This window comes from Neolamprologus multifasciatus, chromosome 3 (assembly GCF_963576455.1).
Source record: "Neolamprologus multifasciatus chromosome 3, fNeoMul1.2, whole genome shotgun sequence".
Classification (NCBI taxonomy): Eukaryota; Metazoa; Chordata; class Actinopteri; order Cichliformes; family Cichlidae; genus Neolamprologus; species Neolamprologus multifasciatus.
In genome coordinates, this window is record NC_140441.1 from 43,033,260 (window position 1) to 43,059,941 (window position 26,682).

The window sequence follows — 26,682 nt, forward strand, 5'->3', positions numbered from 1 at the left end:
CAATCACTATCTGACCTAAATCCAACATCACACAACAAAAAGAATCCTATCAGAAACAATAACTGCTCATCGCTTCTTGTTTAGACTGAAGATTTTTAAAAAACAAAAACAACATAGTGAATTACTTTTACCCACAAAATAATGAGCTTATGTGATGGAGGCACCTTTTACTACTTTGACTTTTTAAATGTTGCGTCTCTGTGAATCCGCTCTAATTAAAAGCCTTCAAAGGAAGGAGCTCGGCAGTTCCGCAAAATGTTTTACAGCATGTGAATAATATCTTTGGTCTGCTTTAAGAATGTCAGCAATCAATAAGTAACACGCACTTCTTGGATCTAGGGTATTAACAATGGACAGCAGAGGATAGACTGCTAGACCATGGCTAGACTCTTTCAAGTGCCACCATGAACACACATTAAGTTTGGCACTGGAGGAAACACTTTGATTTTGCCAGTGTTGTGTCCCAGAGCTTGGAGTGCTTTTCAGGTTACAGGGGATTTTTGTGTAAGAAACATCAGAAGTCAGGGTGACTCCCTGGGCACACTGATGGCTGTGAGGAGTCAAAAGATCAAAAAGCGGCCCAAGCTTTTTTGGGGAATGATTTATTCACAGACCTTACCCTTTTTTCCAGTTTTGTCCATTGCAGTATGCACAGTCCACCAAAGCAGAATAATCCTAAGGCAGTCTGTAGAGGAAGACGTATAGAGGAATGGGAAATCCATATCTTCCCTGGTTTACAAAGTAGTGAAATATGCAAGTGCAAGACAGCTAGCAAGTTGATCTTAAAATTTGCCACCTAAAGTGTAAGGATGAATGTTTTTTACACGTTTTATGTTGAACTATATTTTGTGGTCATTTCATAATGTTGTCAATAGTGAGTTCAGGAACTACTAGAAATAATTGTTTGCTTTGAGTGTTTTAACGCTGTATAATTGTGTATTCATTCTCCATTACATGCACTGCATGTATACAGCATGTCTACTGTGCAGTGCCAGGCGAGCAGGTTGGATATATTACGAGTGAGATACAGAATGAGACAATACCATTTATATTCCTATAGTTTACAAATTATTTACATTGCATGTGTTTGCATGTCTCCCCTCTGTGCACGAGAATTTGCTCACAGAGTGATCATTGTAAATATAGCTGCAACCAAAGCACAGCTGTTGTCTTGAATTTGTGTTTATGGCCATTTTGTCAAAAGATGTGGCAGTTTTCTAAAATTTGTGTTTTTAACAGTGCAGAACTGGCTGCTGCTTCACAAAGTAGGCTTAATTAGCTGCATTTAAGTCGCTATTGCACACACGTTGTGTTCTGTGTTAAAAACAGAAAAACACAGAGTTTATTTTAATGAATATTCAGTATGTATGAGTGAAGACATGTAACACCATGACACCCACCGATACTTGTCAGAATGCAAGCGTGTGATGACAACATGGTTATATTAATCTACACGTGACTACACGTGGCTGTCTCTTCTGCAAGCAATACAACTACTGATTATGCACTGAAGTGATAACAAACTGCACTTGATTCTAATAATATGCTTCCAACTGAACATACAAAGACAGCTGCCCAGCACAGAAGTATACAGCAACAATGGCACAATTTGCATATTCAAAATTACAGACACCAAATTGATTTTCATTTTCTTAAATGAAGCAGAAGGCATCTTTTCATTGTCCAATCAACGCATTCTCAGCATGGCTGGGGAATAACCCTCCATCTGTGTCGTTAATGTGCATGCTGCTGTGTTCAAAATCTATGTATTTTCAAGGTTCCTTTTCTTTATTTGAACAATTCTTGCCTGCAGGGGGTAGATATCGAAGCAGCTTGGTGCTAGTGGGAAGAATAATGGCTGTAAATATCACTTTAGAGGACTTTAGAGGGGGTTAGGGGATGTCTCTATCCTCAATTCACTTGTCTAATTGGGCATTCAAACACAGTAGAACCACAGAGAATATCTGTGACAATCCTCCTGACAAAATATTGCGCTCAAACACTGTAAACACGAGAACAAACCACCAGGGCTAAATGTGTATAGTTTCATAGGTGATGAAAGGCTCTCGAGAATTATATACAAATATATATATTTAATTTTGATAAACAGAATATGTTTTTCCGCTTTTTTTATATACTCATGTTACTTTTCAGTGGTTACACACAAAGCTTTGTTTAAAAAAAAACAACAAAAAAAACAGACCAAATAGCAACAATAAGACGTTCCTCTCGATCTCTTTGCTTTGCTTTAACACCATTTCAGTCTGCATTTCAAAGGGGAAAAAAAATCCAATTCTCCGAGCTTTATCTGTGTAATTGCACAGAGAAAATGGGGAAAATGGGTTTTGTGCTCTCTGTCTTCCTTTCCTTTGTTTTTGGACAGGCAAAAAATCTTCAAGGCATTCCTCTTTTTCAGCTAAAGTATGATGATGGAACAACACACACAGTCTCCCCAGGACAGCACTGAGCGGTTTTGTAGAGTAAAAGCAGGTCTTAGAGCAAGACCCGTTGTGATGCATGTTCAACATACATCACAAAGGGAATACGGCTGTGTCAGTTTTGTCAACATACTGCAAGTTGTTACCATATTCTTCTACTGCAATAGCTTGGTTTATTCTAGGACTTATTCACATTTTTCTTTCCCAGTCATCAATATTATATCACGATGAGTGCTTATTTGTGGAACGTGAAATTACACATTTATTACTTGTTTAGAATATATAATAGATAGGAAATTACAGTAAAAACAATGCAATGATTATTAATAGTTACAGATTGGTAATAGTTACATAATTGGTTTGCAAACAATTATGTGGATGGTTTGAGCCCCAAACTTACTTGGTTAGACTTAGTAAGATCAAAGTTTGGGGTAAAATAATAACTATTATCATCACACATGTGATGGACAATCAGTGGCTTTGACTAAGCAGCAGCATATATCAATAAAAGTTGTCGCTGACATATTATATACTGTGTTTATAATCATAATCATACATACTATGTGCTATAAGCTGATATCATGAGAATGGCATTATTTTAATCTCTTATCAACTTTATAATATAATGCATAAAAAACATACAGTCATATTCATGAATGTAGTTTTTTTTTTTTTTTTTACAATTAGAAATATAACAAATGTAAATTTTATTAGGATTATGAGTAAATGTAACAAAATGTAATTTAAATGTGAGGGTCATTATAAGTATTACCACTAGTTTTGTCCTATATAATCAAAAGACACAACGAAATTAATTGAAACAGTTTGTAGAATCTTTGGCTTCGTCTTGGTGTAAATTGTTATTGATTACTTTCATGCCTGCAGAGTCTCTGCTTTCATCCAATAATTAATTATTAATTATTATTACAAAATTAATTACCCCAGAATAAATAAAAATGTAAAAAAGGATTTTCTTGATTAAACACTCGCTTTATTCTCTGCAGGAATTTCAGTTGATGCCTCATGCTGTGAGCGCTCCATTTGCCTCTTTCCATATTTTCAATTTTTTAACCCTAAATCTGACGGGGTGTTGGTCTATCCCCACGTTTCCTGTTTGAAATGTTCCATCGCTTAACTAATGCTGTTTTTGAGTCTTCAATAATGACACATTTTAAATGTCACAAGGTCTAACTGATATCACGTTACATTACTAATTACCTCGTTCATTTTCAGGCTTCACTATAATTATATGAACAAGACTATCACCAAGACGACAGCCTCCCCCTGGAAAGATAACAAGAACAATTAGCAGATTCTTTCGTTGTGACAGGAAGCTACAGGGTATACATGATATGTTTTAGTTTCGTATTACGCTTGCACCAACAACACCATTTGGGGTGGACAAAGGCTAAGAGACCCAATTTGTTTATGCTAATTATGGCAGTTATCACAATTAATTTAACAATGATATATTGATCGTTAATTCATTAGTGCTATATAAGGACACTTACCGGTAATTAGTTTTTCATTAAAGCCAATGAGAATATGTGTCCTTTGCTACATCCTGTACACTAAATATACACATTTTTACTTCTATTGTAGCAGTCATACTGTTGTATGGAGATCCATTCTTATAGATGCAAAGAGATGTACTTTACTAAACACATGGTAGTTATTACATATTAAAATCTCAGTTATGCATTTTGAATTTTGGGAGAAAATGATTTAAGCTGGGAAGCTGAGCTGCCTTAAACCTCAGCACTAACGACAGATTTCATCAAAATAAAACAATAAATTCTCAAATGTAGGTCATTTGACTGGCACTACTCAATTTGAGCACTAGAAGTGCTTTCTTAATCTCTCTATCATACACACAGTCACACACAGGTTTGCACACACTGATGAATGCATTGTGTTCAACTCTGGGATCAGTAGGAGCTGCTGGGGATTGATCCACTGACCCACTCCAGCACCTGAGCCACAGCTGCCCCAATACGAAGCTAGTTTAACTTCAGGCTGACTGTTATTATAGCGATGCTTTTTACCTCTTTTAAATCTGAAATTGAAGTGAACAGTGCCGGGCCTGTGGAAAAGGAGGTAAACATAAACATCGATTGCCCTGAGGGAATAATTTGTTTTACTATGCAAGAAACACGAGAATCTCAAAGATATTAATTGCCTTTATTAAATACAGTAATGGGGAAATGAGGGTCATTAACAACAGTAGAATAAATCTATTCAGGATGAGGAGATGAATGGAGGAGGAGCGTATTTAAACAGTATGTGTCCCTTTTCTTTTGAAGATGCTTGCTAATGAGGCATATTTTTGTGTAATTGTAAAGTAATGACATTCTATTTCCCAACAAAAGCAGAACAAATTGAAGCACAATATGGAGAAGAGGAGAGAAAGACAAACAGGTACACACATTTTAATGAGCTCCGTAGTAAAATAGAGATTAGCCATTTGATTGACCCAAAGCTTTGCAATAATGTCAGCATCTGACCACTACCTAAAGTCTCTTATTAATACAGCCACAACATCAAAATCCTTTTATATTTTATATAGACCAGAAGATTAATTCTTCTTCTTTTTCTGTTACCATTTTTTTAGAGGCACATGCAAATGGTCAGTGGAAGTAAATACAGGATTCAGGCAGAATTCAAAAGTGTCGGTGTCGTTAATCAAAAGTTTCATGCTGCTGAGATGCCCTTTCATTTTTCTATATTCTATGTCAGCTACTTCCAAGTTAGGAAAACCTAGATCGCTACCTTCCTCTCTCCTGGAAAACTTTAGCACTCTCCTGTGGCAGTGGCTAGAGTTAAAAGGCAGAATGTACTTCCCAAAGCTGATAGATACTCTAAAGGTTTTCAGTTTGTCAGGAAACAGAACCATGTCATCTGAAGTGATCCTATAAAATATGGAAAGGCCGCAACTGTTCATCCATGTTCAAATGCATAGCAGCGATGTGGCTACTAGGAACCATTCTGGGTTTTCAGAAAAACTGTACTTTTCTTAGTATATCTGCTCTCTGCCAAGATACATGAAGAAAAAAAAAACTAGTATATGTAAGTGGTTCAGTCATTCTTATATTGTGGATTTAGGGGAATATTGTCACACTTCCTAGAAATTTTTGCTTGCTTGTCCTCCCCACAGGCGAGATATATCTTTTGCCTCCCTTCTCTGTAAGAGGATCACGATGAACAGCAGTACAGCAGCCCTGGAGCTGCTAGGAATTCATTGTCTCACTCAAGGACACAGTGGCTTCGAGTGTATTCGGTAAACAGTGTGATCGTCCCCACGTTCTGAGATAAAATGAACATAACTGTAACTACCTCTGACCTTGACTCAGCCTTGGTATGTGCTTTATAAACACTTGACTGTGTATATTTTCCGCTGCCCAACATCGGGCCTTGAAGGGTATACTGTAAGGGCAACAATGTCTTGCATCAGGCGCTGGTCATGAGCAGAACATCATTGCTGCTACCGTGGGTGCCCAGCCCCGGTCCTCCTGAGAACACTGTCACCACTGGTTTCACATTTCCGCTTATTCAAAGGAATCTTTTGTCAGGATGGACCTAAAACATCAAAATCTAGTCATCCTTTGATGATGTACATACACTATTACATCCCGAGGGGTTTCCTGTCCTCCCATTATAGTGTATGTCATTACCATAATGCTAGGGCCCGTTCTATTATGTGAAAGGAATACATTTCTCTTCTCTATCTCTTTTGCCTCTTTTTGTCGCCCTCTTTCTGAGTGTCATGTGTATAGCCTTTAAAGCCTGCTTCTTTGTGCCAACAGTTACAAAAGAACTGTTAAATAAAGATCTCGTACAGTGCAACAAAAAAAAATGTCCAACAGTTAAAATTGAAATTACATTTGTCTGTATTTCAGGCTGTACTTGCATTTATGTAACACCTTTCCAGCACTCAAAGTGCTTTATACGTCTTAAATGTAAATACTGTGAGTCTTCTTCTTCACCTCTATACACAATTTCAACTTTAATGACTTCTAATGTGAATGCTCTAAATATGCTGACAGCCAACCAAAGCAATCTGAAATGTCAAGTGTGCAGGTGTCATTAACTACAACTTCTCTAATGGCCACTCTACAAAGAACTATTTTTGCTTTCACTACGTTAGAAGCCTTTGCTTTTCTGGGAGCATATTAATAACTCATTGATATCTGAATTAGGAATGGCTCATGTCAAATACAGATAACTCATATCTCCTGTACCGATACCAATTAGGGCTGTTCAATATAACGATATATATCGGATGACGATATAAAAACGTCTATCATTTCATTTTACGCTATCGTTTGTTTCGTGGTGTCGCAAAATAAACTGTTTACGGCAATATTTTTTCACTGTTTTGATGGTCGCTGTAGTGGCTATATTAATTTGTTAAAGTTCTCTCTTTTTTCTCTTATATTTAATATAACCACACTACAGACAGACAAGAGCCTGTTTTTATGCGTTGTGGTTAGCAACAACGACGGTAACACCATCGCGTGTCCGCTTGTTTATGTACCACATAAACCTTTCACAATAAAGCTCAAGATCCTGTTGAGACTTTTCAAAATAAACTGAATCACGTGAAAGAGCAGATTATTTACAGATGAGAAGCAAAAAAGAGCCGCCAGGTGCTAAAAAATAAATCTTAGACTCAAACGTTAGAACAGGCTTTTCCCCACAGCACGCCGTGTAATAAATACTCACAAAGAAAACGGCGGAAAACTTATGTCTAAAAATGTCTCGTTTCATGCATCGGTTAAAACACTCGACTCCACGTACATGACGCCCAGCTGGAAACACTTCCCGCAAGTCGAGCTGCCTGAGATTCACAGAATTTACAGAAAATGTTACATTTTTGTGATTTATATCGTTATCGGACAATAGAATTCTTATATCGGGATATGAGATTTTGGTCATATCGCACAGCCCTAATATCAATCCAATATTTTTTCCTCTTAAACAAGAAAGGTATCGATAAAACTGTTAATAAAACAGTGTCAGTTTTCCAGACATTATCTGTGTTAGTCACTGCACACGCCTCTTTATTGTTTAACGTGAAGCATTTACACAGGAGTTTAGAGTAATGAATTAAATTGGATGTTTTGAATTACAAATTCTCGTCCAGTGATTGTGGGCGGTATGAGCCTGATTACAGCACTGACTATCAAATAAAAAATGGTCCTTCTAATTCGTTATGGAGTTGTATACAAGCCAGTTTGTTGACACTAATCAGCCAGATCTGTTGCGTCAGGAAAAGGACAACAGCTTTTTCCCTTGTCTCTATTCGTTCATTCTCGAGGTCCCAGTGGTCCTTTGGGGATTTTTAACTGTAACTGTTCTGAGCATAAACAGTGGACTTGGTGTGGATGTCTGATTTTTCTCTAGAATCTGATTTACTTTGGAAGAGAAACGTGAGAAGTACCTGTGCACCAGATGAATTACTGAACGTGCGCTGTATTCAATTTCCTCTTTAACACTGCTTCACTTTGCACCTGGCGTAGGATCATGAACGACAGAAAGGGAGAAGGCAGTGTAATGAAGATCTGCCAAAGCGGCGCTTGAAAGCATTTGCATAATAATAACGAACAAATCATATGCTACAAAACCGGATTAGCACCTGAAATCAAACAGTGTAACTGTCTCGAGCTATTTCTTCACGGAACGGCGCATATTCCTGCGAAGCTTTAGGAAGGTGAGGACAGTGTTGGCAATCTGGGCGCGATGATTTCAGAAGCATCGCACCGATTATTTGTCATAATCTACATCAGCATCAGCTTTATTGATGATGCTGAGATCGCTGTCCTTATCTTCCTCATTAACGTTTACAATCAACACCTAGAATAGTTTTAACTACAGTTTAATCAGTCAGTGATGAATCACCATGACCTCAGCCATAGTTCCAAAACGGACATAAGCACTGATTGTAATTACAGTTTTTAGCTTATGCCCATCATCCAATAAAGAAAAGTTATTTTTTACAAGGTGCTGAGACATCAGATGTCATGCAAACCCAGTATCCTCTATACAGGTTCTTCACATACTCCTGTAAGTCTCACTTCCCACCCAGACTCCTTTTGTTTTCTTTTGATTCATTTCCCTCCCATGTCCTTCTCTACCCCCTCTATTTTCCGCTCAGTGTCAGGGCTCTCTCAGTAAATGACGGCCTAGGGAGCATGAGTGCTGCAATAGAGCAGTGTGTTTTAACTTTTTTTCTTTCTCTGACCTGTCTTCCAATACAATTTACTGTGGCATTACTCTGAGCTTTGGCCATTTTTTTCCTTCCACCCCACCTTCTCCTCTCTCCATTTCTGGCTTCTCTCTCAAAAGCTGGCTTCCTCACTGAAGGTGGAGCTGAGATAAAGTGAGCATTTCTTCTGAGAGTGTGTCTGTTTCTGCACCCTAATGCTCTTTTTTAGGCTTTTTATTCTGTGCTGTCTTACAACCTTTATGCAGACAAATGCAAAAAATGCAATGTATATTAAAGAAACAGTTTCACGATAGTTAATCGGCGTGGAAAAGCACATTTAAGTGAGCTCATCAACAAAAACACTTGAATTCTTATCCATTCAAGTAGAAGGACAGGAAGGAGATGGCACTTTGTTTTTCCACTGATGTATTTATAACATCTCTCCTGGCAGATGAGCCAGTGAAAAGAAATCTTGTTTTCCATAACTCCCAGGTGAAATGTTGAAGGACTGATGGGAGAGGAGACACAGTAAAGAGAGCCATTTCAAAAACAAAGTAAGCAATTAGTGCAGAAAGCAGAAAGTTCAGTTAATGCGAGGAAAGGTAATGGGTGACAGAAAAAAAAAAGTTATGCAAGAACTGTAGCAAAATAATTTATTTATCTACCACCAGAAAGACTATAACTGGACTCAATTTCCTACTGTTTCAGTTATAGAACCTTTCAAATTGTCCTTCCACACATAATTTTCAATTTAGACCAATAAAAAAGGTCTCTAATTCAACCACACTCAGTGTTGGTTAGTTAGCAGATAATGGAACTGCTTTTGTTCCAAATCGTCATAACTCCCCAGAGCCTCATTGGCTGGGTGATACTCACCTGCAGGTGTCTGGCTAGTAATAATGCCCCTTATGAATGCAAAATTGTCAAGGGTGCATGTGTTTTTTTCCAAACTAACAAGTCCCCTTCTCCATCATGTCAGAAATACTGGGGAAGAGAGGCTGAAAGACTCCAGAATGTGCCGCTGTTACACCATGTTTGACATTTTTGTTCAGTTACGTTTGTATTTTTTCACGATGATTAAGAATGTCTTTATTAATTAACAATTATATTACAGCCAGGATATGAATACAAGTGAAAAATGATATTTCTTTAAAGAATATAAAAATTGTTACATTTATTTTGCAGGGTGCTGTTTTGTTTGTCACATCAAAAAGTGACTTGTGAAAAAGAAAACACAATAGTACCAAATGAAGTGATCAAGTTAGTAGGGGTGCAACGATACACAAAATTCACGGTTCGGTTCGATACTTTGGTGTCACGGTTGGATATTTTTTCGATACAAAAAAATGTTCATGCTTTTTTAATTTGTCATTTATTAAAATTATAAATATATATTTTAACTCAAACGTACAGTTTTTAAATTTAATGTTGCTGAAACAACAAAGTAATAAAAAAAATAAATCTATCTGATCGAGAAATCACTCATCTTTGGAAAAGAGAGTTTATTACAGAGAAATGTCTCTTTCCAAAATAAAAGCTCTACTATACGCTTCTTCTGGGCTATATTCTCAGCAGCATATTAAACATATCAGGTCCCCATAAGGAGAATCATGTGCTAACGGCTGTCTAAATGACTCGGGTAAAGTTTGTAGCATGCGTGCTTGTTGTTTTTGTCTGCTTCCACTTGTCTTTGCACTAGGATGATGTCGGCGTAAATGTGCAGTCATACTCATTTTGTTCCCACTAGTGCTGTCAGCGTTAATCTCAAATGACGTTAACGCCACAACACGGCAAATCTCCGTTAACGAGCTACCGCGGATCGCCCCGTGCGTGGGGCTGGACGACACGTTAACGAGCAAACTGCGCTAACACACTACTTCCCACCCATGTAATTGAGCATTGCGTGGCACATCCGACATACTGCTTTACTTTTGTCCATGACGCGCTTACCTTCAGGGTCATACGTCACATGAAGAGCAAAATAGTTCCAAAGGCCAGATCTGAATTAGGGTGGGGGAGGTTCAATTTGCCATGTTGCAAGGAGAGCTTAACTTCTGTCTTGCTAGCTTGCGTTGCGCTCAGTGGATCTGCGCTCGACAGTGCAGTCTAGGCAGAGTAGTCGAACGCAGATCCACTGAGCGCTCAACACACACAGCATCGTCAGAAGAAAAGTTGATAAAATAATTAAAAATGTTGTATTGTTCGATACACATGCGTACCGAACCGAAAGCACTGTATCGAACGGTTCAATATCGATACGAGTATCGTTGCACCCCTACAAGTTAGATATTATTTGAGTCTCACCCTTTTTTGTATACAGCTGTATAGATTCTGCTTACATATCATTCTGCAGGGTGTCATTAATGACATACTGGTCCTGTATAACACTCTGGATTTTGATGATTTGTTAAAATTAATCAGCAGATTATCAAAAACACATTCCATCTATTGTAACTGCCATCATGAAGCATTAACATCCCTTTGAAAATCGCAACTTCCCTGGTGCTAATGTAGCATTACCAGCCAACCACAGCTCTACCTTTCTGGACCATATGATGCCATTTATCAGTAATTGAAACTATTTGCAGTGCTATGTGTATCAGTTTCCAAGCTAAACGCTTCTCTCTGTTCTTAACAAGCCTTTATCAAAGCAAATTTATGCGTGCTCGCCCAGATCTTTTAACAGTTCAGCGACTTCTTACTGGTTCTCGGGAAACCTCCGTGTTTTCTCTTTCATGCATCTTGCACGTCATTGCACTGTTCCATGTTTTATTTAATTCTCCTTCATCCGCATATTGCATGACAACTGAGTCTTGCTTACAGAAACAAAACAAAAAAAATCCCTTTGGCTGTGATTGATACCTTTTTTGAAGTCAGAGGAAATAAAAGAAGCAAAAAAATTTGAATAAAAGTCACTCAATTTTCATTTTACATAAGCTGTGTAATGTGGATCCCAGTTTATGTAAATAGAGATATATCTGGACAATGGAAAATAACAGAAAAGAAAGAACTGTGATAGAGAAGCCAACCTTTGGTCCTATTGATCTTGTTAACACAGAATTATACATGTTTAAAATGTGTGAACTCTGTTCAGCAGAGAAAGATTGATGTGATATTGCAGACTTGTTTCATCAAAAGTAAGCTGCTAGGACACTGTGGGAGCAGCTACTGGGAAAGATATGAGCAAACTGTCTGATTCCCAGGTATCTCAAACCCTTCTGTGTTTGTAACATCTGTGCTATATTAACCAGAAATTGATCAGGCACTGATTGAAAACCAAAAGTCTTACCTAAAAGACATCATCAGTTCAAAAGTGCATGCTGTCCGTGCTCAGCTTCTGCTAGTTTTGATTGATGTAATGAAAACTAGACACTCGCATAACCAGTAAGAACAACTGACCTGTGCTGGCATTTGCACCGCATATCAGCTGGAGCTAAGTAAAGCAAAGAGACAGGGATTGTAAAAAGGAGATAAAGATAGACAAGGCAAGAATATTGTGAGTGTATAACAGTGAGGATGGGAAATAAGAGGGCAGAGAAATGAAGACAAACACGGGCAAAATGGAGAGTGAAGAAGGGTGACCGAGCAAAGTCAAAAAAGCTGAAGTGCAATAGAGCCAAGGCAAAGCGAAAGGACATTGAATATGGAGTGACATTTCATAGAGAGAGAATGGAAGCATGAAAGTGTGTAATAATGCCTGTCTGTGTCACTATACAGAAAGTGTCACAGGCAAGCACAGGGACAAATTCTGCTCAAGCCCCTTCAAGGACTCTGTAACAACAGAGTGAGTTTGCGTCAATGTAAAGTTGCGGTTACGTGTGTTATTTCCCTTTTTGTTGTAGAAATAATGAGTTTAGCATTGTTTTCTTCTCTTTCTAATCTAGATCTACAGCCAGTGGGGAAATTATGGGTTGGTTATAGCTTGTATAATTTTAATACCACAGGCTATGCCATAAATGATTATAGTGTATCGAGGGCTTTATTAAAAGAGTGTGCACCAGTTCCAACACAGCACAGACCTTTTGGATGTTAACACCACAAGCAATGCTATTCTATTCTTCACTATGGTGCTAATATCAACTGAAAGGTTTGGTCATGGGACACACAACGCCTCTTGTCGCCTATAAAAGAACATTTCAGTTTTCTTCTCTAGTTGACTCATAAGGCTCTGTGATATTTTATGTTGCTGTTTTGTTGATGTCACAACTAATTTACTGTGAAACAGACCTGAAATGTTTAGCACAATTACTACGTTTTTGGTATTTGCAGAAGCCACGTCTCTCTTATTAGAGTATTTAATTCAGTCATATTTTGTTTTTGTTGATGTAGATTAACAAACAATAATGAGCAAATTGCTAATCAAGATTGTTGCTCGTATTACAGAGAAGAAATGTAATGACTCATTTAATTATGCAAAAAGTATCACTAACCTGGCTGCGGTTTAAAGCTTTTCCTATCAAGGATAAAAAAATCAACATGAATATTCATCACTGTTTTGCTGGTGATGTTAGCTAAATATTATTAGACTGCATTTCGCCTTACTGGTCTTTTCAGTTGACTCTGTCTGTGGTCGAGGATTAGTTTTAAAAATGAATTTCACCTGTTGCTGCTGTAACATTTAGCAGGAGCAAGTGCAAGAATGCACCTGCTGTCACAATTGTATCATATAGAGATGGCACGATACCACTTTTTTATGTCCGATACCGATACCGATATCATAAATTTGGATATCTGCCGATACCGATATGAATCCGATATAGTGTGTTTTTTAATCAATAAAACGTTTTTTTAATATCTTGCTGCATTTTGTATAAGTTTATACTCAAGTTTAAATAAATAACAACACTAAAGCTATTCTGTTATACCTGTATGTAAAAAATACACTGCGCCCAAAATATTTCATAGTTCAGCAACACTGATCAATCTAATAAACGTAAACCTGCTCCATCCTCCCTAATCTGGTATTTTAAAGAGTACTTAGCAGAAATATCAAGCAACCTAACTAATAGGGTTGCAAACTCCCAGCAAAAAAAAAAAAAGGAACCACCCCCCACCCTCCACCTCATGATGCTTAATCGATGTAATCAAATTTAATTTGATGCAGGGGGGAAAATGCACAGAAAGAAATTATTTTTCAAGAATAATTAAATAGATTCAACATATTTCTTCAACAGAATTGCAGACTGCACAGATGGTATCTTCCCAAAGGAAAAAGTAGTATAGCTTACTAGGGTATATTAGACTTAACAGTTACTATATACAGTAATGGACTTCTATGTATTTTACATCAGATTAAAACTTTGGGTGTGAGAGTCAGATAATTATTTATTAAAAGCTAGACATTTTAAATGAGAACAAGAAAGAAAAGTATGTCTTTGTTCCCCCTTTTCATGCCCTATCGGCCCCCCTGGCTAAACTTTGCTAGATCCGCCCCTGCACAGTTACCAGCCGTCAGCTACGTAGAAAACGACCCTGGTCTAGAAAGTAATATTAAATAAATTCTAACAACAGCTTATCACGCTTAATAGTGCTGCTGTTGTTCAGCCGCTGGTTTCCTCTTTCTGGTGAGAAGTGGGCCAAAAACAAAGAAGAGAGACGGACTCGCGACAGAAAAGCCGATCAGCTGATCATTAAGCTGTTTCACGATTGAAGTAGCAGCAGGAGAGAGAGAGAGAGAGGCAGTCGCTCCATATATCTGTTGTTAAGCTTAACGTGGGAATGCTTTACAAACATTCAGAGATGAACTTACACACTTGCTTTACTTCTCTCTGGGATAACTTCCTCGGAGATGAAATGCTGGTTTGCTAGCAAGGCTACAAATACACACAGCGGCTCTATCACGTGATGCATACTGCTGCTACGTGCTACGGTTATGAGCCGAGTTACGCCATGTAGCAAGTTTTGTGAGGTGCTTTTTTGATATTTAATGGATCGGATTACATTTTTTATTTCTCGCCGATATCCGATCCAGTAATTTGGGTCAGTATCGGACCGATACCGATACGTAATATCGGATCGGTCCATCTCTAATAATAACAGCTTTACTTGCCTTGAATCTTTTCTTTTTTTCCCCCCTCAGGCAGTATTCAAAACATCTCAAAAGCACACATCCAAAACAGAGACATAACATACAACATAATTATACGTCTTATAATTTAGCATCGGCAATTAACGCACAAGCTGCGTCAACATTTATTCTCTACACCAGTCATCTTGTTGAGGCATCCTTACAGATTTTTGAGCGTCTGTAATTAGCAATCACAGATTCCCTGCATCTTCCTGCTGGATGCCATTGTCCCAGCCAAGCCTGGAGTGCAATCCCCTCCCTCATCAAACCTCTGCAGTAACGTGCCACAGCTAACACTCTGTATAAATGCGTGTGTTTGCATGTGTTTCTCTTCAGTGATTATTTAATCTTAGCAACTTGTAGCCAGCATAATATTGAAGCAAAAAGAAGCAACAGCCAGAGTGAAGACTTGAGAAATTCGTGAGCATTCAATGAAAGTTAATGGTCAGCTTTGTGTACAGCAGGGACTCAGCAAGAAGGAGCCAGAGTGTTGTTTAGAGACCGGACCGGGCATTGTGAATTCGTTGCCTGTTGTCATTATCAGACTTTATATTATATACAGACACACACACACAAAAAAAATAAGTTTTGCAAGTTATGGGCAAAGACTGCAATACCATCACTGCACTTGGGAGCCAATTACAGGCAGGGATGAGATACAGTTCCTGTCTTGAGCTGACGAGCCATACTGACCGCATAAAATGAACAGCTTAACATTGTTATTGGATTTAAACAACATTTTTTTCAGAAAATGAATTAAAATCTTAAACACATATTCTATGCATATGTATGTATCTTTGTAAGAGCTTTGTCGTGTGCAGATAAGTATAAAATAATAAAAGGGATCAAATTGGAGCTTTGAGACTTGCAGACAAAGCACTAAATGTCTTTCAAACATTTTTTTTTTATCCTGCAAACTTTGGCCATTTTTCAGACCAAAGTACACAGTGGATATACACAGACACAGCCGAAACTGTCGGGACTTATACCCCTCACTGAAAGAAAATTCTTCCAAAAAAAGTTGGAAATAAAAAGCTCATTTGTCTTGCGTGCCTGCATGCTGCTGGTCTGTCATAGAATAAAAGGAGCTGTGAAAAGAGCTGAATACTTTCTTATTCTGGGGAGATCTAAAATTGCTTGGACAAAATGATCGCTACCCCGGTGATAAGAGGATTGTTGTGATATTTATTGTGATATTTAAACCAGACTCTCGCTTTCAATTAGAGTCTTATCGTCAATAATTCGGCATATTTAAATGAGAAGTGAACCCACTGTGTTGCTTAGTGTCATTTTGTGCACCACCTTGAATGTGGACAAAAGAGAGAACTTAAGGAAATTCTGTGTCTGTGATGAAATTGTTTTCCATTTCTCTTCTTGTCTGGGTGATATTGCTTCGGATCCAACTTCTCAATTTATGCAAAGCATTTTTCAATGTCATGTACTACCCTCTTTGTCAGCCTTCTTGCTAACCTTCAGATTTGAAGCCGAGAAAGCCCCGGTTTTTCTTAGAAAAACAATTTAACTTCTGACAGTTTCACTTAGATCTGATGCCACGTTTCCCACTGTCACTGTGCTGTTATACAATTTTCCGCCTGAAACTTTCAGCACAGCCATATTTATAACCGCTAAGCAAATCTTTGAGTACTCTTTGAGCTTGCTTGTGCTTTACTGGAATCAATACAGCTCAAGAAAATCCAACCCTTTGAGCAAAGGAGGTAATATGGCCAGTGGCAAATATTTGCTTAAATGTAAATGTTGCTGAAATATTTTACATAATTAAGATTTTTCTTTATTTACAAATCTTCTGCTACTTTGCAGGCTTACAGTAAATAGATGGTATTCCAATATGGGCTAAATAATAATAGATTTCAACATTGTACTTCTAAGAATATAAAGTCGAGAGTTATCAAAAAAGTGTCAAGTGTTGAAGACCTTCCATTGTTCCCAAAGTGATCCATCCAAGTCTCACAAAGTCTTTTATATGAGGTTTCACACCATGAAGGAGAAATGAAACCATTATTACAGAGATCTATATTTCACTTTAAAACCCTTTAAAATCTTTTTTGTCTAGTTATGCAGTGTGCTCTTGCACATGGTGCTGTCAGACACTCTCTAGAGCTCTGTATCCAAGCATCCCAATTCCTCCCATCAGCCCCTGAGAGGTCATTATGGTAACCGTAGAGATGTGGAGGTGGTGTTCTCCGGTGATGTCTGGGAGGCTGTAATTGGTCCTGTCTTGTGGATGTCTTTGAGCTCTTCAGCAGAACAGCCATGCATTACTGCTGGGACAGCAGAGCCCAGACCACGACACAGTCTCTGGCTGGGAGGAAAATGGTTACTCATCGTTCTAAACTTTTGTTCTTAAACAGTCCTAAAACTGTAACAACACTGCGCTCGTCATATTCAAATATTAAAGTAGGTAGTCACAACATGATAGACATCATCTCTTGAGAAATCATTTTATCCAATTCAATTCAGTTTTATTTGTGTAGCGCCAAATCACGGCACTTTATATTGTGAGGTAAAAAGCCCTTGATAATAGGGAGAAAACCCCAAAAATCAGATAACCCCCTGTGAGCAAGAACTTGAAACATAAAAACTCCCGTTTAATAGGAAGGAACCTCCAGCAGAACCAGGCTCAGGAAGCAGCAACCATCTGCCACGACCGGTTTGGGCAGACACGAAAAAAGACTCCGTCTGGAAGAGAGCCAGAGATTAATAATAACTTATAATGAAATGCAAAGTGGTTTATAAACAGAGAGTTTTGCTAAGCTCTGAACCTGACTATCAGTAGCACTGTGTGCTAAATCACAGCTCACAGCAAATTATAGATGTGATTGAAAGTAAAGTCGGCGCCTTATGTTTTAAAAGTTGTTTTTCAAATAAGTGTGAAAACAAATGAGCCTAAATTAGGAGCATCTGTCAAGTGTAAAAATGGTAAAATTGTGCTCATTATAACTGCGCGAAATTGAAGCATTCTACTGTATGAACAGAAAATTAATAGATAAGAAAGTTGTGATGTAAGTAGGTGATCTCTTCAGATGTCAGGAACCGTCACAGTAAAACAATGTTAGATGAAAGAAACACAAAACCAAAAAAAATGAAGGTAGATGAGCTTTAATATTCGCTGTGGAATAAAACGTCCATGGCCGAGATGAACAAGGGAGGCAAAACTTTAGCCAAAGAAATCTGTTATTCAAATTAAAAGATATTCAACTCCAATCGGAGCACAGCGAGACCCCGGTTCGCTGAGTGGGCGTGTGCATCTGCGCAGCATACTTATTCTTCAGCTGTACTCTTTACTCCACTGAAAGAAAACAAAACTTGCATGACTAATTTTTACAGTACATCTGGCACAGCCCTCCCTCCTGTCTCGTCTGCTCTAGTTATGCAGTTGGTTAGTACAATCTCTAACATGCTGTTGACTTCTGCGGAAATGCGTTGTTTGCTCTTTTGAGATTAATACCATACTGATAATTTCATATTTGCTAAATGGTTCTTACAGCCATGATTTCAGGACATCATTCAGTTGGACAGCTAATGCGTTCCTTGTATTGATTATAATGCCCGGGAGCCCTGGCTGGAAAATATGAAGTGTCAAGTACTCATTAATTCTAGACACGACTTGGCAAACATCATTGACTCATTCCATTACACAAAGTCCACATATAATTGACCTTGTGGCTCATTGCTTCTCAGTTGAAAGTTCTGGTTTTCAGCTGTGAAAAAATAATTATTTTAGTTTGTCCGAGTAGGAAGGTTTTCAGATGGCCTTATCTTTGTAGCAGGATCTTGCCCCTGTGCGAAAGGTTTTGCCGGATGCTCGTTTTATGCCTTCTTAAAGATAAAGCGTAAAGTAGGAGTTTTGATGATATGAAAAGCCTGAAGCATTTCAAACCGTGTTTATTCATATGCACTTACATCAAAGGCCTTTTTGTGTTTATCATAATTTCGCTTGGCATTTTCTGCAAAACTTTCCAGAACAGAGGGCTGAAATAGAAAAAGAAAGAGGGAAAATAATTGGAAGACAGAAAAAGTGATGGTTGTTTCCTTTTATGTAGTAATATAAAGAGACCTTCATTTGTAGCTTTATCATTTTGCTTAGGATTCGCAAATTCTGTCTGCTTAAAGAGCTTTATATGTTTATCTTTCACTCCATGAGAGTGCAGTACATGGACATGTTGGTGGAATACGTCTGTCAGGTTTCACATGACATTGCCAATCCTTGTGGCTTGCTACTGTACAGTTTACACGTCAACGCTAAGCTGTTTCTTTGAATCTAACATGTTCTTCAGACATGTTCTTGCCGCCTCAGTGACAAGCCTTTTGTCAGAGTGTCTCTCAGGAGAAACCTCCCAACATTGATGGTACAAATCTTCACAGTGCACAAGCATAGCGTGGCATTCACAGGAGCCCCATGTACCTACAGATGGCTTAATGATTTGCTCATTTTACCAGCAGCCACTGTCACAGTACTTGGTGTTGTTATTATGCTAACATGATTTTCAAGTTCTTTTCCATAACTGTGCTTTTTATTCAAAAACTATATTAGAGCAGCGGTCCCCAACCCCCGGGCCTCGGGTCCGTGAGTCGTTTGGTACCGGGCCGCGAGAGTAGAGGCTCAGGTGTGAAATGTATGGTTTTCAGGGGTTTTTTTTATCGGTTTTCAGCGTTATTTTGTTATTGTTTTTATCGTTAACTGGGTTTTCCTGGGTCTTTTCACGCGTGTTATGAATAAATTTTCTTTTTTTCGGTACCGGTACTAGTTTTATTTTGTTGTATTCATCCGCGACACCTTAAAGGCCGGTCCGTGAAAATATTGTCGGGCATAAACCGGTCCGTGGCGCAAAAAAAGTTGGGGACCGCTGTATTAGAGTATCTGACATTTTATACTGGCACACATACACGCAGATATTGCTATGCATTCATAATCCATTTCTGAGTTGATTACAGTCACTGAGTGATACTCCAAATATGGATGTAATTATTTGGTATGCATTTCCATCATCGCTCTATTTCTAGACCATTGAAATATTTGGCAATCAATTTTTATACTGCAACCGTGTTGTATAAAAGCCTTCTATTGACACCGGTTGCTGTTAGAAATCAAAATGTAGTTTTTTTTTGTTTGTTTGTTTTTAACTAAAATGAACCAGTAAATTTAAAGGATTGAAGATAAGATAAGATAAGATAAGATGACCTTTATTAGTCCCACACGTGGGAAATTTGTTTTGTCACAGCAGGAAGTGGACAGTGCAAAAGTTATGAAGCAAAAATTAGAATACAATAAGAATAAATACAGTACACAACTGTACAGAATAGAATAAAATAAAATACTATATACAATAAGATAAAAATAGAATACAAATGCTGTATACAACTGAGTAAAAATACAACGATGCCAGAAAAGATTATTGCACTTAGTGTTAATGCACATTTGTGGATGTGTGTGTTTGATCAGTTAAAGTCTTTGTTGTGGAGTCTGACAGCAGTGGGGAGGAAAGACTCTCTCCGTCCCACACCGTGGGTGCCGCAGTCTCCCACTGAAGGAGCTGCTAAGTGTTTTCAGAGTGTCCTGCATGGGGTGGGAGATGTTGTCCAACAGGGATGACAGCTTAGCCGCCATTTTCCTGTCACTCACCACCTCCACTGGGTCCAGAGGGCATCCTGCACAGAGCCTGCCCTTTGGATCAGCCTGTTCAGTCTTTCTACTAATGTTGACCATTGGCTATTTCTCATTGATCTTATTATGGATGTGTTTTGCAGGGGAGCTGTACATCGGTGGCGTGACAAAGAGCATGTACAGCAATCTGCCCAAACTGATTGCATCTCGGGACGGGTACCAGGGCTGTCTGGCCTCTGTGGACCTGAATGGGAGACTCCCTGACCTGATCGCAGATGCCCTCCACAGGGTGGGCCAGGTGGAACGAGGCTGCGATGGTAAGTAGAAGCAGCAGCTGTCATATACTGAGCTTAATATGCAATTAAACTGTTTAAAGATAAGAAATCACTCAATCAATCATTAAATCATTATCTTACCTGTGAGTCACTAGGGGGAAATCAAATGGCAATGATTACCATCTAGTGTAGAATACACTTGTCTTGATATTAATAAGAGTCATTTCATTCAGTGAATGCCAGCTGTTCAACAGTTTCTCACTTTGCATATTGACTGAAATTATGAGGAAACAATTCAGAAGTTGAGTTGTTGTTTTGGGACATGAGTAAAAATCTTATTTCTAATAGTAACTCTACCTTCTTAAAGTTTCATTGTGACCTGCTTTAACATAAGCCTGCTTCTTTAACTAAGTGACCATTTAAGACACTGAAGTATAGTAACCGAGTCCATTTTCCATTTACTTTATTCCCTAATATCGCCAATGGCCACGCCCACTTCCCAGTCTTTACAGTCTGTCCTCTGTATATCTTCTCTATTGCACTATAAACCCTGCATGAGGGAAGCACCTCTCCCCTCTAATGTTGTTGTCAGTGTGGCAAATCTCAGCAGTGCTCCACCCTTGCTGGCTTTTGCTTCATTAATCTTGCATTTGTCATGTTTTTACCTCTGCTGCGCGGGGCTGTCCACCATGTCTCAGGCTGCATGGCTATGGTGTGGGGTAGTTAATCCTGAGTATAACAGTAGATTTTGGCTATAGCATTTCCCCTTCCACACACCCCACCCTTAACTCCCCTCCACCACGTCTCAATGGCATACAGAACGTTGGAGAGCACAGACTTGATTTCCCTGAGGACCGCATTGGCCGACTAGATGCAGTAGTGATCCAGCTTTTTCTCTCTCCCCCCCCCCTTCTCTCGCTCCCTAACGCTGCTACTTCTGCCAGCCAGCCTTATTACCTGCCTACAGTTATACACCACAATTACTTCGCTCCAAACAGAGTTTAAAACTGCATTAAGCTATCATATTGAATCCCGCAGGCACCAGAAATGGATGCTAATATTAGTTAATGATTTGATGTGCCAGGGATTTGAGCAGTAGTAATTGACCAGTTTTGGAATGGTGGACTCTTTTGACAAATATTAGTACATCTAGTCCTGGGGCTGTTGCAAAACCATGTTTTCCCTTGTTGATATTGCAGGAATAGATCAAAAACAATTCTGACTGGTTATCTAATTTAACTATAATCACTTTCAGAATATTTTCCCCCAACCATATACCAGAGAAGAAGCGCTGTTTACATGATTGATCTGTTGGTAGGTTAGATCTTTAAATTGCTGGGTTTCAAAAGAAAAAGCAAGACCACTGAAGGTGACTTTTTCAGATGTATTATTTTCCTGGATGTGGATCATTGCCAGGGTCTGCACGAACCTGGTTCTTAGGTCATTGTTAGCTTGTGGACTGGGGATACAGAGTGGTCAGAGGTGGCTGCTGGTCTAGTCTCTCCAGAGATAAGGCCAGACAAAGGCTAGAACATTGAGCTTTTTCTTGTAACTGCCTACTGACTCAGCAGATCATAACAACAAAAAATAAGATGAGGGGAGGAAGTGAAGGAGACTGAAGTCAAGGTACAAAAGCACTGTTGCTTATTCATTGTAGCTCAAGACAGGAGAAATAAGCAAAAATGGGCAGAGTCTACGTCCAAGATAAATACAAAATGCTTTTAATTTACATTTTCTAATCATGCAAAATAAATGAATAAATAATTTTTAAAAAGCATGTAAGCTACATAATAATTTTTGCAAGGATTGGTGAAATATTTGCTTAAGAAACTCAATTAAGCACACTATTAGTACGTAGGCAGATGTTCAAGTTGTAACCAAGCTGCTAGTGGAGCACCCGGTTGTCAACAGCAAGGTAATGGAGATATGTGCTCAGTTGCTTTTTACCTTTTCTTGAACATTTGGAGCAAACATAACAGATGAGAGTCTTATGCTCCAACAAGTTTAAGGCACCTGATAGCAAGTTCTCATGAGTTGTCAGGAAGAAATGCAAAGATAACGTGAGTAATATAAAGGAAGAATGAACAAATCATTTAATGGCTTCTGCTTATGACAGTATATTCTATTAGCTCCTTAAGGGAACATAGTTTTAATCAGTAAATAAGGACATAGTTAACACAGAAAGTGGACAATTTAAAACAATTCAATTTAATTCACTTGGGACTTTATATTTAACCTCCTAAGACCCAAACTCTTCCACGACATTTTTAATTTCTCTTTGATATTTGGGCTGATTGGGACCTGATGAATGTAAAAACAAAGAATTATCAGATTTTTTTTTAACCTTATTTTTGTTTCTAAGAAAAATAAGAGCCACATATGAGGATATTCGTTTAAATTTTTAATAGAACAGTAGCAGTATAATGTCCTCGTAAGTGGATATCAGGCCCATGTAGAGCAAAATTGAGTATTTTAGTCTAAATAACCCAAAATGTGATGTCCACATATGTGGACGCCAGGTCCTAGGACGTTAAGGTGAAGATCTTACAATAATACAGAGAAAACCCCCAATCAGATGACCTCCTGTGAGCAAGCACTTAGCGACAGTGGGAAGGAAAAACTCCCTTTTGATAGGGGGAAACCAGGCAGAACCAGGTTTAGGGAGGGGCAGCCATCTGCTGTGATTGGTTGGTGAGGGGAGAAAGACATGCTGTGGAGGAGAGCCCGGGATTATTAAAAACTAATGATTATATGCAAACTGGCATATAAACAACACAAAATAAAACATTTTATTTTTATAAGTTTGGAGCACGCGGGTGGTGGTGGTGGTGGTGGGGGGGGGGGGGGTAGGGTGTCTTAATCGGACCACTTGTAAATGGCACAGTGAGATGTCTGTTTATCTTTGTAGAAACAAATTAGTCTGGCACTGAACCATGGTTCTTTGAAAATGTCTGTGTTTAATTGAGATTTTAATGAGAAACCCCACCAACACAACAGCCACCACACACATTTATTTTTAGAACCATTGTTTTCCTAACATGTGATCTGTATCTTGATCTTATAACAGTAGTTCGTTGTTATTTTCTTTTGCCTTCTAGCATTATCATTTTACCATTACCATCTTTATTTTGAGCACAAGTAGTCAAAATCTAGTTTTCTTGGAAAGTCGTGTCTTCTTCCATTTCAGTCAGTCAACAAAGGCAAAACACTTGGTGAATCTTGCCAGCTGATGTGACAGTGCGCTGTTGGGTCAATAGTGTGTGTAATCCACAGTGGGAAAGTCACGAATTGCTAAATGGAGCTTTAAAATTTGTCCTTTGAATAGAATAGAATAGAATTCAACTTTATTGTCATTGCACATGCACAGGTACAGGGCAACGGAATGCATTTTGCATCCATCCAGAAGTGCTTTAGCCATGATATAGATATATTACAATATATATTAGCAATAATATAGATATGTAAGTATAGTACAGAAATGGGTCTATTATGGTATGTTACAATGTACACGGTATGAAGTATGTTATGAATATTCTATAACTATAAGTATGTACAGGCTGTAGTGAGTACAAGCTATGTACAGGCTATGAACAGGATATAAATATGAAATAAAAAACTATACAGAAATGTGAACTATGCAAGTTATAAACAGTTGTAGGATTAAAAATTATCGTATGTACAGAATGATTATTTACACAGAACTATACAGTAGTGCAGTTAAGATCAGTGAGATATGTGGATAATTTCTACAGAGGTATATAAAGTACTAGTGGTTGTGAGAGGTGGTTCAGTCCATGTTATTATTGTGTGTTTGAGGGTACAGTTGTCCATTGTGTGTGTAGGTGGTTGTGGGTATATGTATGTTCAGTCCATGAGTTTAATGTAGGTCAGATGTCAGGAGGCAGAGTTCAGGAGTCTGACAGCTGTGTGGAAGAAGCTGTACCGGTACCTACTTTGCTCTCATTACCCAGAGTGCATGATTGTTTGCTTCTGCCTTTTGGTCTTAGAAATATTTAATTTTGATTGAGATTGAACAAAAAATGTGATGCCGTATGTTTTGGTTTTGTCTTCAGGACCCAGTACCACCTGTACGGAGGAGTCCTGCTACCATCAGGGGGTGTGTCTCCAGCAATGGGAGGGCTTCACCTGCGATTGCAGCATGACGTCCTATGGAGGCTCATTTTGCAACGACCGTAAGTCAACGTTTTTGTTTTAATTGTTTAAAAATGGTTAGAAGGTGTGTGAGTGCAGTGAGTCAGGCGGTGGAAACATATTCAGTGGTGGTTAGCTGTTGTTTAGTGGTTTAAAGTTAAAGCTCCACAGGCAACTTTGTAAGTCTGCTTTCAGAGTGTCAATGAAAGAGATCTGTATTGTATTGATAAAGTGATTGGTGAGCATTCTCCAATTGATAATTTAAAGTTCTTTTGGAGAACATTTGCATGAATCTTCGAGCTGTAGATGGATGTTCTTGTGCTGCATTTCTACAGACATGAACACATCCTCACAGATACGGTGTCTCATTTTGGAACTAAAAAATGTTTTTGTAAATTAGCTGCAGAGCTTGTTAACATTTGACTGCTAACAATTAAAATATCTAAACATTAGCTAATAATAATGACTTTAATTGGATAATTATAATTATTAGCTAATGTTAGGATATTTTAATTGTGAACAGTCAAATGTTAACAAGCTCTACAGCTTGCATAAACATTGTTTAACAAGGTAAAGTCATTATCGCACTTCAGTAGGGCCACACAGATTGGACTCATTCATTACTCTTCAGATGGTGATGGTACTGTCTTGTTATTCAGAGTAAAATCCTGCACAACTCTAACTTCACTATGAAATTTACCATGAGTGCTAACACATGCTGTGAGGAGAAACAGTGATCTAAGTCCCATGTCCCTGCCACATAGCCCCCTGCTGGGTGGCTGGAAGCTGGGGAGTGAAAGAAAAAAGGTAGAGAACAGCGAGACACAGGTTAGTCACTTATGTGGTTTTTAGGTCAATGCTTTTCATTCTTTTTTCCTCTCGTACGGTCGTAATATTAGAATCTGGTTGTGGCTAAGGCATTTACTGAGGGTGAAGTAGCTGTGCACCCTATAATTAAGTGTGAACTAGCTTCACTGAAGTGTGGAAATGACTTCATAAATATCCAGATGTGTGATGGGGAAGGTTTTACTATAAGCTATAAGAAACCTGACTGTGAGGTTTGAATTTTCATTGTTCTGGATTTAGTGTAGAAATATGCATTATGTTGTTAACTGTTAAAGCTAAGTTATGAAGCTAATTGTATACCTTTTTAATATATATATATATATATATATATATATATATATATATATATATATATATATATATATATATATATATTGCATTGTTTAAGAATTCTGTCTGTAGCAGTGTGCTGCTTGGCAACTTGGAGCTTATGTACAATTAGCATCCAGCACTCTTCACAGGCTTGATGTAAGCAAGGGCACAAGTAGGGTGACAGGCTAATAGACTTGTTTGCACAAGTCTTTGTTTGCTCATGAAGTGGTGGGTTAAGAAGTACCATCCTCCGCTTCTTTGCTGATTTTTTTCTTTTTTAAACCAATCCATGTTTTATTTGAGAAAGACTCCAGCTTCGTTTTGTGCTTTTCCCCTCGTTATATTGGCTGCTGGGTTAGCTATACAGAATATGAGCGGGCATGATAGTAAGGAGCTGATTAGCAAGGGGTTCCTGGAACTCTCAAGCAAGGAGAAGAAGGTGATAACTGTTTTGTCGGCATGACAGCTATGCCGAGATAAGCAGAGATCCTTCGCTGCTTGGAATTGGAGAGCAAATGATAGAAAAGGGAAAAGGAGGCTTATTCTTGTGCTCGAGTTGTTGCCTGTGGGGCGTGTTAGCAGCTTTACTGTGCTGCTTTCGAACATGACAGGTAGAAATATAAGGAACCAGGGAGTATACCAACATGTGCTCTGTAGAAGAAACTGGAAGATGTGTCTGTTTTGTGAGAATGTATAGAATGGAGGACAGGACTTCACCAGCAGCCCGATCAAATCTATTGTGTAACTGCAGAGAAAAAAACGAA

At 38.4% G+C, this 26,682-nt stretch overlaps 1 protein-coding gene across 1 annotated transcript in view; it reads left to right on the forward strand.

Moving 5' to 3' along the window:
• The window catches only part of nrxn2b (neurexin 2b), a 728,828-nt gene that overhangs the window by 390,875 nt on the left and 311,271 nt on the right, over positions 1 to 26,682 (forward strand). The window contains 2 exon segments of the mRNA XM_085143691.1: positions 20,477 to 20,650; positions 24,682 to 24,801. Of these exon segments, the coding sequence (XP_084999817.1) occupies positions 20,477 to 20,650; positions 24,682 to 24,801 (294 nt within the window).